The sequence below is a fragment of the Rhamphochromis longiceps genome, linkage group LG9 (assembly GCF_057381845.1).
Source record: "Rhamphochromis longiceps isolate RC_006_pf linkage group LG9, R_longiceps_female_GT1.1, whole genome shotgun sequence".
NCBI classification, from domain to species: Eukaryota; Metazoa; Chordata; class Actinopteri; order Cichliformes; family Cichlidae; genus Rhamphochromis; species Rhamphochromis longiceps.
Window position 1 is genome coordinate 35,827,822 of NC_140565.1, and position 13,912 is coordinate 35,841,733.

Genomic DNA, 13,912 nt, shown 5'->3' on the forward strand with positions numbered 1-13,912 from the left:
ATATAAACATATATAAATAAAACCACTTGTTTTTATGTTAGTAATTCCTTTTGTGCATAATTTTATATTATTGTTAATAATAAATTAATTAAAGCAACAAAACAACCTGAAGAGCCGGTTCGGAGCCGAAAGAGCCGGCTCTTTTTAGTGAGCCGAACCGAAAGAGCCGGATCTCTAAAAAGAGCCGGAAATCCCATCACTACTCCAGACAAAGACCTGCAGGTGAAGAGCTCACCTGTGAAACGTCACAGTGTCTCCCGCCCCGCGTGACTCCTGAACAGCTGCTGTCCGTGCAGATCGTTCAATAACCCAAGCGACTGTTTTCATAAACTGTACACGCTGAATATCAGTGACACATACACACACACTCCTGATTTACTGAGTTTGGAGAAGGGAGGGGCGATTCTGATCACGTGATTACACAAGCACAGGAAGGCGGAAGGAGCAGAGTTGGCGGTGCGCTGGAGGTGGAGGCGGGTGAGTGTTGGCACAGCGTGGTTGTAGCTTTGCTGTCGGAGTGTGTGCGTGTCTGTGGACTGCAGAGGGGAGAAGGACCGTCACGGTGAACTCTGTGATCAGTGACTCAAAGCCAGCTCAAAGAAAACTGTCTGCGCTGTTTCACTTCCGGGTTCGTCATCCATGCGACGCTGTAGGCGCTGCTGTTAAATGTGCGTTTAACGGAACCGCCGTGAATAACATGTGTCAGGTGTGTCCCTCATCCTGAACCACTAACAGTGTCCGGTCACAAGCCGGAAGCTGCAGTCAGGGTTCGGCAGTGACTTCGATAAATCCTGCAGTTTGAAAGTGTCTTTGACATGAAACATGTCGTCTGTGACAGGAGCAGGAAGGACAACAACACTGTATACAGACTACGGTTGGGCGACGTTACTCAGTCCAGAAACCGACGACAGCTGATCTGTTCGCGCAGGTGACTTTTTGATGGGCGGGGCGATGCAATCATGCACGGACTGATTTGCGCGTTTAGAAAATCCCTCAGAACCAGCCAATAACTGCCTCCCTGAGCCTGGTCCTGGTGGATGTTTCTTCCTGTTTTTCTCTCCCACATTTCATTGTTTCTTTGGTCTGAAGGATCCAGATTGTTTGACTGATGAAGCGTCAACATCAATGATAACTGACACAGGTCACGTTAACAGCCAGTTTTCATCATGCCAAAGCTGATATGTTCCACAGGCTGTTAAAGCTGCAGCTGAACACTGAACAAAAACTGTTTCTAATCAGCTTGTTTCTTTGTGTGAAGCTGATTTGAATATAAAAACTCAGCTCACACAGTTCAGTTTGCATCCGTTCAGTCTGTCTGTGAGGAAATATGAGGACCTGATCTCATGTCACTTCATTACAGCCTCAGTAATGCAGAATGACCTGTTTGTAGTCCATCTGCAGGTGTGTGTAGTTTGGCTGCAGCGCGCCCACAGTGTCCTCCTTCCACCCTGCACAAACAGACGGGTTTCAGACTTTATTTGGAGGAACAAGTTTTCAAATTAAGTCCTTTTTTAAAATGGTCTGAGGTTATTAATAAATTCATTATTAAGGCTTTAAGTCTCTTAATAATTCATTTATTATGCAATAATTGGAGTATTTAAAAAAATGTTCAGATAGTTGTGACTTTGTCTTCATAAATTTCCCTTTGAACTGACAGCAGCTTATTAGCTTACAGACGTGATTTCTCCCCAGTGTAATGAGTCTGTTGTTTGTCATGTGAACATTCTTGATAAATTAAAAAGCAGAAGTTTCTGATAGTGTTGGAGCTCTGCTGTTAACACAGCTGTCTGTAATTTAATCCTCAGGGATATATTGGGCTCTTGTTACTGTTTAAATCCAGGACTTTCTCTGTGCTCTAACAAACCGTTTGGTGAATAATCTCGAGACGTTTCTAAAGAAAATCAAACTGGGATGTAAAATGTGTCAGGTCGAAGCTGAAGCTGCTGTTTTCTTCTCAGACTTGTCTGTGTTCACTCTAGGATGGAGCTGTGTGTTTGTCCCTGTAGAAGTCACCTCCATCCTACATGGACACAGCGTCAGTGTGCCGTGGGACAGGAAGCTGTAATGCTTAAATGGAGCCACTTTAAAGTTGTGCAGCCATCTCCTTAGAAATAACCGGCAATTTGCACAATTTCCTGCAGCATTAATCTCGTAGTATGTGCAGATTTGGATTTTGCGGTTATATTTTATAGTTTTTAATAGATTTTTATCACCATTTTATTACTGTCTGATAATCTCTCTGACTGGAGCAAGCAGATCTCACAGGGGTCACAGAAGAAGAGTCACATGACCTGTGACATGACGCTCATGTGAGTGCACTTGGGTTTTAGGTTTTGTTTAGCTAACACAAAAAGAGCTTGGCTGTGTTGAACATTCTGGTCCTCCATAACTCCGAAGACAACTCTGTGAAGATTAAGACGTCACACAGAAAATCCTTTAAATGAATCGTGAGTCTCGTGTGTTCATCTGGTGAAAGTGCTTCCCTTTGATCTTTTGCTGTTCCTGTTCAGCAGATTAAAGCTGAACATCATCCCTGAGGCTGAAGCCGTCAGTGCTTCTCAACAGCAGAACTATGGACTACATGATGGACGAGGCGGAGGAGATCGTGGATGAGTTTGACATCGAGGACTACAACATAGCAGAGCAGGGACGACACAGAGTGATTGCACTTGTGAAGAGCTGCAAAAAGGCTCGGTGGGTCCAGATGTGCTAACAGTATTCACCTTAGTAGTTTCAGTTTCTTTTTTTCTTTTTTTTGTCTGTCCCGTTTGGATCTTTAGCCGTCAGAATTGGTGTCTGAAGGCCAAGAAAGATGCCAAGTGGATTTATTTTACCAAGTAGATCATCATGGCCTTGCCATATGGGTCCATTTGATTGACCATTATTATTATTATGTATTTATTTGATTTGATTTTTTGGTCATTACAGACGGGACAGACATGACTGGGGGATAGGACAGGGAGACAAAATGAAAGAAAGAGAGGGAGAGAAAAAAACATGTTCTGCCCGGTGGTGTAGGGTCCTAATTACTCCAAGTTTGTGTTCCAGAGGGTGATGGGAGTCAAAGAGGAGGTACTGGTCCGTGTGTGTGGGCTTCCGGTAAACTTCGATGTTGAGGTTGCCGTTCTCTTCAATGTGCACAGCGCAGTCCAGGAAACTGCGCTGCGCTACACCACCGGGCAGAACATGTTCCCTCTAAGCCTGAAGGGAAAAAGAAGGAACACACACATGTAAAGGAAGCACTCAAAACGTGCGGCTATCCTAAATGGGCGTTCTTAAAGTCAGCAAAGAGGCACAGAAAAGAAGACCAGACACCAGCGAGGGAGGATAAGAAGGACAGACGCAACAACATTGTCATCCCCTATGTAGCCGGTGTATCAGAGAAACTCAGGAGAGTTTTCTCCAAGCATGACATCCCAGTGTATTTCAGACCCAGCAACACACTCAGACAAAAACTGGTTCACCCGAAAGACAAAACGCCAAAACACAAACTTAACAATGTGGTGTATGCTGTACAGTGCAGCGAGGAATGCTCAGACCTCTACATCGGAGAGACCAAACAACCACTTCACAAGCGCATGGCACAACACAGAAGAGCCACCTCCACAGGACAAGACTCAGCAGTCCATCTGCATCTAAAGGTCAAAGGTCACTCTTTGAGGATGCCAATGTTCACATTTTGGACAGAGAGGACAGATGGTTTGAAAGAGGAGTGAAAGAAGCATCTATGTCCACTGTGAGCGACCATCTTTGAACAGAGGCGGGGCTTACGACACCAACTCTCTGCCATCTATAATCCAGTTTTGAGATCCTTCCCAGACGCCTTAACGCCCACTCACATCCTGGGCCATCTGACCTCAGGAATTCGCATGATAAGGTGGGGCCAGGTTTCACAATGAACACACCCGAAACTCTGGCTGATTGGGACCCACGCCCAGTTTCCCACCTTGGCTCAGGCGATTAGAGGATCATCAGGGGTCCTTTTGTCCCTCTGTGGGGGGAAACTCCCACTAGGTTTATATCTGGGACTCTCCACCATTTGACCTTAGAACTGAAGAAGCTTCTTGGATGAGAGGTGAAACGTCTTCAAGTAACTTAAAGAAGTCCAGACGCTTTTCTTTCCAAGCTCCTTTGACTACGATGACCTGGATGACTGAGAACCTTCACAGACACTTTGAGGTAGCAGCCAAGAAAGGTGTAGTTTGTGTATATTAATAATGGATTGCATTTACATAGCACTTTTCTAAAGACTCAAAGCGCTTTACAATTCCACTATTCCTTCATTCACACACTGGTGGAGGCAGCCACAGCTGCCCTGGGACAGGCTGATAGAAACGAGGCTGCCATATCGCGCCATCGGCCCCTCTGGCCAACACCAGCAGGCGGTAGGGTAAAGTGTCTTGCCCAGGGACAGACAGAGCTGGGGATCGAACTGGCAACCTTCCAGTTACAAGATGAGCTTCCCAACCCCCTGAACCACAGTCAGGGGGTTGGGAAGGGGGTAATATAAAATGAATCCACACTCATAAGTCATTGTGACCAGGACTGCACAGAGCTCCTCTGGTTATCACCCGTTTTTATTGCTCTGGTTGTTTGAAGATTTTAATGATTCGAAGAAAAAAGGAAAATCAGTTGACTGGTTTAATCATACATGAATGTAACACAGCTACTGCGTTTGTACAGAGGTGTAGAGCAGCTGCCTTCACCTTTTGGCTTATTTTATTTGAGTCTCACAGGTGGTGTCACAGAGAGTGTAGAGAGCTCCATGAACTGCCCCAGCCAAAAAAAACTCTAGACTCTCTTCTCCACCTTGTGGTACAGACTGGTACTACAGACTGTAGAATCAGAAATCAGAATCAGAAAGGGGTTTATTGCCAAATGTTGAGCAGGTTTACAACATTAGGAAATTGCTGCGGTGCTTCAGTGCAAACATAGTGTCATAAATAGCACTTAAATAGACATGAAAAAAATAAAAGTAGGAATAAGAATTAAAAGTGCTACGTAGAAAGATATGTGCATGAGATATACATGAGATATATACATGAGAATAAGAATTAAGAGTGCTACGTTGAAAGATATATACATGGGTGCAGGTGGTGATCAGTGCCCATCATGGAATGATGCAGTGAACACAGCGTAGGGTCATGTGTTAGTGGTGGGAACAGTCATACGGTTATTGTTCATGTGTCCAACAGCAGAGGGGAAGAAACTGTTCTTATGGCGAGAGGTTCTGGTGCGAATGGACCGGAGCCTCCTGCCTGAGGGGAGCAGGTCAAACAGACTGTGTCCAGGGTGAGAAGGGTCAGCTGAGATCCGAGCTGCACGCCCCAGTGTCCTGGAGGTGTACAGGTCCTGCAAAGATGGGAGTCTGCAGCCAATCACCTTCTCAGCAGAGCGCACAACACGCTGCAGTCTCTGTTTGTCCCTGATAGTGGCTCCAGCGTACCACACGGTGATGGAGGAGGTGAGGATGGACTCGATGATTGCAGTGTAGAACTGCATCATCGTCCGTGTTGGCAGGTTGAATTTCTTCAGCTGCCTCAGGAAGTACATCCTCTGCTGGGCTTTCTTGATGACGGAGGTGATGGTGGGCTCCCACTTCAGGTCCTGGGTGATGGTGGTACCCAGGAAGCGGAATGAGTCCACAGAGGTGATGGGGGTGTCAGTCAGGATGATGGGGGGGAGTGGAGCTGTGTGCTTCCTGAAGTCCACAATAATCTCCACTGTCTTCTGGGCATTCAGCACCAGGTTGTTGTGGCTGCACCAGGACACCAGACGTTCAACCTCCCTCCTGTAGGCAGACTCGTCCCCGTCCGAGATGAGTCCAATAACGGTGGTGTCATCTGCAAACTTGATTAGCTTGACAGACTGGTGGGTGGAGGTGCAGCAGTTGGTGTACAGGGAGAAGAGCAGAGGAGAAAGAACACAGCCCTGAGGGGAGCCGGTGCTGATGGTCCGGGAGTCCGAGACATTCTTTCCCAGCCTCACATGCTGCTTCCTGTCCGTCAGGAAGTCAGTGATCCACCGGCAGATGGGATCAGGCACATTCATCTGGGAAAGCTTGCCTCGGAGATGGTCTGGAAGGATGGTGTTGAAGGCAGAGCTGAAGTCCACAAACAGGATCCTGGCGTAGGTTCCTGGGGAGTCCAGATGCTGCAGGATGAAGTGTAGGGCCATGTTGATGGCGTCGTCTACAGACCTGTTGGCTCTGTATGCAAACTGCAGGGGATCCAGGAGGGGGGCCGTGAGGGTCTTGAGATAGGAGAGAACCAGGCGCTCAAATGACTTCATGACCACAGATGTAGCTGATTAAATTCACTTCATGGATGATTTGGATCACGTTATGTTAGAGTTTGTCGATCTTTCATAAACTGCTAAAAACACTGCTTTTTTTCTTTGAATTCTGGGACATCACTGACTTTAAAGCATGAACTAACACGCCGCTGTGAGTCCTCCCTAAAACTGTAAGTGATGTCACATTAATGTATCCGTGCGTCAGCCTCACACTGGAACTTCACCGAAAGCTTCTGGATTTATGCTCACTGAACAATTCCTCAAACCCATGTCGAGTAAAATCTGATGCTGTAGTGTGTAACACTATTTTTCATTTTCAAGACCTGGGTGGCTCCCAAATTATTACATTTTTAGAATAATTTCTGCTCCATCATCATCAAAAAATGTTATGGGCCAAAGTTTGAATGTACAGTATATAACGATTGCTGTTAATTTTAGCTTCATATGTCACATACCTTAATTAAATATGTGTTTTTGTTCTTTAAATAAAGGCATTTTTATGTAAAATCTGTGGCAATGGTTGATTAGCTCAGAAATTATGAAACATAAATTAAACAAAAAAAAGTTGCAGTTCGTTTTCTTTTCTTTTTTTTTAACAATCAAAATAAACAAAGATCTATAATTTTGGGGCTGATAGATCAAAAATGTCTGCATATTGGGTCAATAAAATGTAAAAAAAAAAATTGAATCTCTTGTAAAGAAAAATGAAGAAAATGCTTTTTTCATGTAACTTTCTTGAAACCTTTCATATTTTCTCTGATCACAGACTGATCGGTTGTGGGCTCTCAGATACTGACTGTGAAGTCGTGGCCTCAGCTCTGATGTCCAACCCCTCCCATCTGACAGAGCTGGACATGAGTCTGAACAAACTGCAGGATTCAGCAGTGAAGCTTCTGTGTGCTGGACTGGAGAGTCCAAACTGTCAGCTGGAGACTCTGAGGTGGGTTCACTGACAGCAGCTGTTGTTGTTTTTCTATATTTCAGATCTGTGGTGTTTGATACTTTCTGGAGGAGACGTCTCTGATATGACCTCCTCTGGTAAATGGTTAACATGTCAGAGGTACACATAGAGCAACATCAAGCACATCATCGGATGTAACTGAAAGGAATTATTGAAATGTTCAAATATTTTCTAAAACACACAGGAGTCAGGTGAAGCCTCACTGGTATTACATAAACTCTTGATGATTATTCATGACGAGGAAAGACAACGCCACTGTACTCTGTAAAGTCTGTGTAAAGCAGTAATAAATGCTTGTCCTGAGTTTGTCAAACAACATTTAAATTATTATAAAATGACCACATGAATAAAATGATCTTTCCAAATAATCCAGAGAATTTGACCACCAAATATCTGCAAAGGGTCAGGCAAGTCCTGAGGAGTCCGCTGAATGGGAAGAACAAGATCTGGGCTATCAACACCTGGGGAGGAAGAGGGGAGGGGAGGAAGAAACGACCAAAGACAAAGCCATCAATAATAACTTGATTAAATGTAGAGTGGTGTATAAACACAAATAAGAGTAAAAAAAAAAAAAGTAAAAGCACAGAGGGTGTCTGTGTCCTGAATCCACTCCACTAAGTCTGACAGCTCAGCACACAGAGAACTGATGTGTTCACAATTATGACTTTATCTCCATTTTTATTTTTTATTTAGATTGGAGCGCTGCTGGTTGTCAGATATCAGGGTATCTGATATGGGTTCAGCTCTGAAGTCCAACCCATCCCACCTTAAACATCTGGACCTGAGTCACAACATGAACCTGCAGGATTCAGGATTGAAGCAGCTGTGTGGTTTTCTGCAGGGTTCACTGTGTATACTGGAGACGCTGATGTAAGTCATCGTGCTTGATTTGTTCTGACATGAATATGATGTGAAAGTTGTCCTGACAATGAAGACGTAAAGCTGATATTATACTGATCCACAATGAGGATCTTCATGTTAAAGTTTGTTTTATTCTAAGGTTTAAACCAGGGGTGTTAAACATAAGGCCCAGGGGCCAGAATCAGCCTGGCAAAGACTCCAGTCCCACCCACTGGTCGTCTTTGGAGTGCATGAACCATAAATGTTGGACTTTTAAAAGTATTTTCATACGTTTACTGACAAGATACACAAAGTAAAAAAGGAAGCAACAAACACTGAGACCGGGACCAAGACTTGTAAACTGTACAGAACTAAACAGGGAACACGGAGACAGGACACAGAGAGACGGGGTCATGACTGACTTCCACTCTGGGGACGAGAGCCAGAACCATGCTGAACTCAAGACTAAATAATAGAGAGCTTGAACATAAAATTCCACATGAGACATAGAATGAGTCCAGAACAAAACACTGGGTCGAAGACCCAGGCTCATGACGTAGAAAGATGGAGGCCTTTTATTTATCAGTTTTATTTTGGGCTCATATTGAATCGACATCGTAACGACCGTCTTCAGCTCTGAACAGATTATGAAACACTGAATGATTTCAGGCAAAAACACTGTCTAATAAACCTGCATCTTTTATTCTTCATTCAGATTGGATGACTGCAGTTTGTCAGATATCAGTTCTCTCGCCATCGCTCTGAAGTCCAACCCCTCCCATCTTAAAGATCTGGGTCTGAGCTGGAACAGTCTACAGGATTCAGGAGTGAGAAAGCTGTGTGGTTTCCTAGAGAGGCCAGACTGTAAGCTGGAGTCTTTGAGGTCAGTCACCATGTTGTTCTTGTAGTGATATGAATATGATGTAAAAGCTGTGCTGACAGTAAACAGAAAGCTTTTAATAAAATGATGTGCAGTGAGGATTAGGCCAATGACTGTAGCAGAGCAACGTTCTCATTTCTGGATAATACACAGTAAATTTAACTCGTCCATCCTGATACGCTTGTTTTCTTCGGAAACATGTTTGTGTCCCCTCCCTCATGGACATGTTTCAGTGATTTACTAATCCAAGGCTGGTTATTGTGGAAAATAATTCCTGTTTTCAATGTAATCCCCATTTTCCCCAGAAAGAAGTAGAAATACACGACACACCTTGTGATTTAACGGTTGATGGTTTTTGTGACTGCACTTGGGGACACATTCAAAGTTTTAGTGATTTTCCTTAAAGAAATGATGGACTGTTGTTTTATTTTTACTTAGCTGATTGGTTCTAATATGAATTCTAACAGTTGTCAAATAGGGCTAACAGCTATGTACCAACCTGACTTCTGCACAACACAATTGATGGTCCCAAGCAATAAATGAGAAGGTGTGTCCAAACCTTTGACTGAAGTGTGGATGATCTAAGTGAGAACATGAGCCTTTAAAAAGTCCCAGTGGGAGCAGTCAAAGCAGTCCCTAAGTCCCAGTATAGAGTCTTTGGTCCAGACTGGAACAGCTGTGTGCCCAGTTTGAGCTCTCTTCAGTCCTGTGACCTGACAGACCCAGAGGGGCTATCACATCACATTTAGAAGCTCCCCTAATGGAGCCACAACACATGTCCAACACTTAGTCTGTCTTGTTGGACTTTCATTCTTTATACAGATTGGAGGGCTGTGGTTTGTCAGAGATCAGCTGTGATTATCTGGCAGCAGCGCTGAAGTCCAACTCTTCTGCTATGAGAGAGCTGATTTTACGGGGAAACGATCTGCAGGAATCGGACATGAAGCGGCTGTTCGAGCTGGTGGAGAGTCCAGACTGCAGACTGGAGAAACTGAGGTCAGTAGAGTGATGGAGTGAATGGGTGGTGCTGTCAGCAGTATTGTACTAAACACAGTCAGTATGAAACAAAGATCCAGTGTTTCCTGTAAAGCTGCAGCTTCTCAGTGAAGCTGTGAGAGGAGAACGGTGACAGGCTTCGGGATTGGACAGAGAAATTGATAACAGCCAATCAGAAGCTGACATGTTCAGTGTCCTCTGTATTTATTAGTCACACCCTCTAGCAGATCATTACATGAAGGAACCTTTTAAAAACAAGCGCGTCCATGCTCACAGGTGTACACACGGGTGATCACACCCACAAACTACACCCTTTTTGGCTCCTACCTCAAAGCACACTGTGTTCTGTTGATCTTATGTGCTGCACAATAATGTTTAACATTTAGTATTTACTGTCATATTCCCATATATCATTGTGATGTTGTTTATTCTATTACTCTTGTTCTCTTCTGCTTGCTTTCTTTTTTCTTTCTCAGCAGGTGATCCAGGTGATTGATATATGCATTTTTTTTTCTCTGCCCGTTCTGTTGGTTTTTGTCTTTTGCCCTTCTCCCCCGTCCCTCTTCTCAGCTGTTTCTCTTTCCCTCTTTCTTTCTCCCCTTCTTTCCCCCAGTCAAGTCTGTCCCGTGTGCAGCAAGTGAAAATAAAATAAACAATAAAAGGTGAATCAAATAGACCATTACGGCAAGGCTGGGATGGTCAGTTTGGTAAAGTAAATCCGTTGGGTATCTTTCTTTGCCTTTAGACAACAATTCTGATGCAAAAGAGCCAAACGGGACAGGCCAAAAAAAAAAAAAAGAAAAGAAAATGGATGTTCTTCAACAACTCTGTGGTTTAGTGGAACAGCATGAAATCGTTCAGGTCTCTCAGCAGTTTATTTCTACTGTGAGCTGGATTGAAATCAAAGACAGAATTAATGATAAAAGACTGCAGGTGTGTGAGCTTCATGAGAGCTTACAGTCTCTGGAAACACTCGTTTATCTCCTCTGCTCTTCCTCCTTCTCTCTGCAGGTGGTGATGATGGTAAACAGGACGGTGTGTGTGCTGAGAGGAGCAGCTGTGTCCTGATGATCCAGAGAGGTTGAAGCAGCAGCAGCTTGTGTGTAGAGACGCTCTGACTGGGCCATGTTACTGGGAGGTGGAGAGGAGAGCTTCATCCAGCAGTGACTGACAGAGGAATGAAGTGCAGATGACTGTCAGTGCTGCAGAGTGAACTGCTCTGAGAACAGCTCCACTGTCAGACACAATGTAGAGTCCAGCATCAGCCCTGTGTGTCCCTCTGGATCTGACAGGATCATCAGTGTATCTGGACTGACACGTTGCACCGGATTGTTGGGAAAAAATATTTTGTGATGTAAAAAATGTTTCACGTGGAAATGTTCAGTGATTGTTTCGTGGTTAAACATAAACACATATACAGATAGATGCCTCTGCACTCCCGGCTGTCTAGTTTCTGTTCAGTACAGTTAACTCTACTGGAACTCTATTGCTCCTCATATTCCAGTCAGAGTGCTGCTGTCTGTTAGCGGATATAAAGAGAGTGGTCAAGGTGCAAGAGACATTTGTTTGTATTTTCTATTTCTATACTTTTGCCCTGTGTGGATGACACAACATCTAAATAAATTCCATCCTGTGCTGACCCAGTTATTAATTTTACAGTCATTAAAGCTCATGTCTGATCATTCAGCCTTGGAAAACAGCATCCAAGCCCATGATAACTGAACAGGTGCAACAGTGTAAAGTTTGGTAATCTCTTCATTGTTTTTACAACTTTTTTTAGTTAGTTTCAAGCTGTTTAATTTTAAATAACCTTCTGAGAGTGATGAGCCTGCGGTCTGCTGCGTGTCACTGATGAAGCTGTGCCCATCCCTGCAAATCCTCTCTGCCTCAGGGTCTGCTAATGTTAACAGAGGATCTCAGGAACCGCTTGTTTGTTTAGAGGAATGAAAAAAAAACATTCAACTTCAGTGAGAGATTGATGTTCCAGTTGGGACAAAGACAAGAGGCTTCCACCAAATCTGCAAACTTTTACAATTAGAAGCTTTAAATGTTAGGATGCAAGCGAACATCAGCACACAGTCAGTGAAACGGCTGGAGGAGTCACCATGGAAACTAAAGTGTGCAGACGTTTCATATTGAAACAGTACCGCCACGTCCTGCAGACTAAAGCTGACGATGCCATTTGGAGTTGGGCTGGTGCAACTTACATGATCATATGAGCAAAGTCAGCTGTTTTAGAAAGGAGAAAATTATATATGCGAGTAGCTTTGTTTATCATGCATGTGTGTTATTGATGTATGTAATTATCGATGTGACAGAGCCTGCTTTTCATGTCTCTGGACTTCTGCAGCACTCGAGTCATGTGAGTAACACCTGCTTTATCGAGGCGGTGCACGTTTGTAACTAAACGAGACTCCCGTTCAAAGAAACGTGTGTGATGCAGGAACTTTCACGTTAGTTGTTTAAAATAATAATTCTGAGCAGTTTATACAAATTCAAAGAAGCCAAATTTCAGCCATGGAAAAAGTACCAATTAAAACTGAAGTTTTAATATGAACTTGTGAAAATGCAATAATCTCTCGTATGTGGTATTTTCATGGTCTGATTTTATCTTTCAGTTTAAATTAAATTCTTATATTTACCCTTTTAAATCTTACTTTTTCAGTTTAAATGTTGGGGGCTTGCTTTCACTTGGTGAGTGTTGAAAAAAATAATATTAAAATAAAAAATACTACTAATCTGTTACTTTGTGATTTTTACCCACCAGATTAGAACTGTCAGTGGGAAGCTAACAGCAGTGATGAAGTGTTTATTGAGCTGTTTTGTCCGTCCGTGACTCTTATCACAACATTTTACATGTCTGCAGAGGGAGCTTGAAGTCTTTGTGGTGGGATTGGATCGTCAGCCTCTAAGAAACTGTCCCCACAGCAGCTGTGGACTCCACCTGTCCCACTGATGTTCCACACCTGCCACAGCTGCTAGTGTTGTTTCGCAGGTATACATGTTTTTGACTGATATCATTACTGCCAACTCCAACGTTAGTATCCAACAAAGCTGGGACACTAGAGAACATCTGGTCATGCTTCGCCTCTAGTACCAGCAGGGGGCGATCGTCCTTTAAAGCCAGCAGCTCTGATCCACAGCGGTTTATGAAGACTGCAGCGCCATCAACAGAATCTATTCATCACACCAAACTGCATAATTGTAATATTTATTTCCTGCATATTGTGATGTTGTTGGGCATCAATGCAGTTAAAACAGAGCACGAATAAATAAAACGTCCTTGAACAGTCCTGTCATTCTAAGAGCATCCTGATAAATTTCAGCACTGCTTATGACGTGTCACAAAACATCTGACAGACCAAAAGAGTTCAGAAGCTACAACTGCATCCACCAACCACAACTAAAAACCAGTAATAAACACCATTAAACTGAGGCCTGCGATAATAAGGCGCTGTGCTGTCACAGCTGCAGGAAGAGCAAGAAAAACAGAATCGAGTCCTCTCGCTGCTCAGACATTCAACAGCTTCAGAAACATGACGTCTCTGTGCTGACAAAAAACTACAGAAGTTTAGTTCCCGCTGTTACAGAGAAGCTCTCTGTTAGGTTTTCTCCAAACCTTTTAAGGCAAAGCGGTTACAGCTGTCACCTGAACGCTGCTTTTTCATGGTGTGCGGTTTCTGCCCGCGAGGGTTCACCCCGGGGTTACACAGCAGCATCGATTTCCTGCAGAGAGGAAGGTAAGAAGACTCGCAAGTTCGAGTCCGTTAGTTTGGAGAGAACAGAGGGAAGAGGCTGAGGCTGGTGAGTGTTCACGCAACGTGCTGCTTGTTTTTCTGTGTTTGTCTCTGTGTTTGACTGCGGAGACGCGAACAGCCGCTGTGCACCTGCTCTATGGCGAGAACATCCTCCCACAGAGCCCGCGGGCTGTGGAGTCATCC

The 13,912-nt window shown here is 43.9% G+C and overlaps 2 protein-coding genes across 6 annotated transcripts in view; both read left to right on the forward strand.

Moving 5' to 3' along the window:
- Nucleotides 1–338: 338 nt before the first annotated feature.
- Nucleotides 339–12,709, forward strand: LOC146662796 (ribonuclease inhibitor-like). Of its 5 annotated transcripts, XM_085417692.1 has the most exons (8): nucleotides 499–706; nucleotides 839–928; nucleotides 2,514–2,694; nucleotides 7,061–7,234; nucleotides 7,949–8,125; nucleotides 8,811–8,978; nucleotides 9,798–9,971; nucleotides 10,983–12,709. In XM_085417692.1, the coding sequence occupies exons 3-8, from the start codon at nucleotides 2,573–2,575 to the stop codon at nucleotides 10,987–10,989; spliced, it is 822 nt and encodes a 273-aa protein (XP_085273818.1). In that variant the 5' UTR covers nucleotides 499–706; nucleotides 839–928; nucleotides 2,514–2,572; the 3' UTR covers nucleotides 10,990–12,709. The 5 variants fall into 5 exon arrangements, with proteins under 5 accessions (XP_085273817.1, XP_085273816.1, XP_085273818.1 ...); XM_085417691.1 differs by lacking the exons at nucleotides 499–706; nucleotides 839–928 and adding an exon at nucleotides 339–477 and having other exon boundaries at nucleotides 2,511–2,694; XM_085417690.1 differs by lacking the exons at nucleotides 499–706; nucleotides 839–928 and adding an exon at nucleotides 353–477.
- A 1,024-nt stretch (nucleotides 12,710–13,733) lies between these two features.
- Nucleotides 13,734–13,912, forward strand: part of LOC146662797 (NACHT, LRR and PYD domains-containing protein 12-like) — a 57,120-nt gene continuing 56,941 nt past the window's right edge. The window contains exon 1 of the mRNA XM_085417718.1: nucleotides 13,734–13,775. The gene's annotated coding sequence lies outside the window, so the exon portion shown is untranslated. The remainder of the gene's footprint in view (nucleotides 13,776–13,912) is intronic.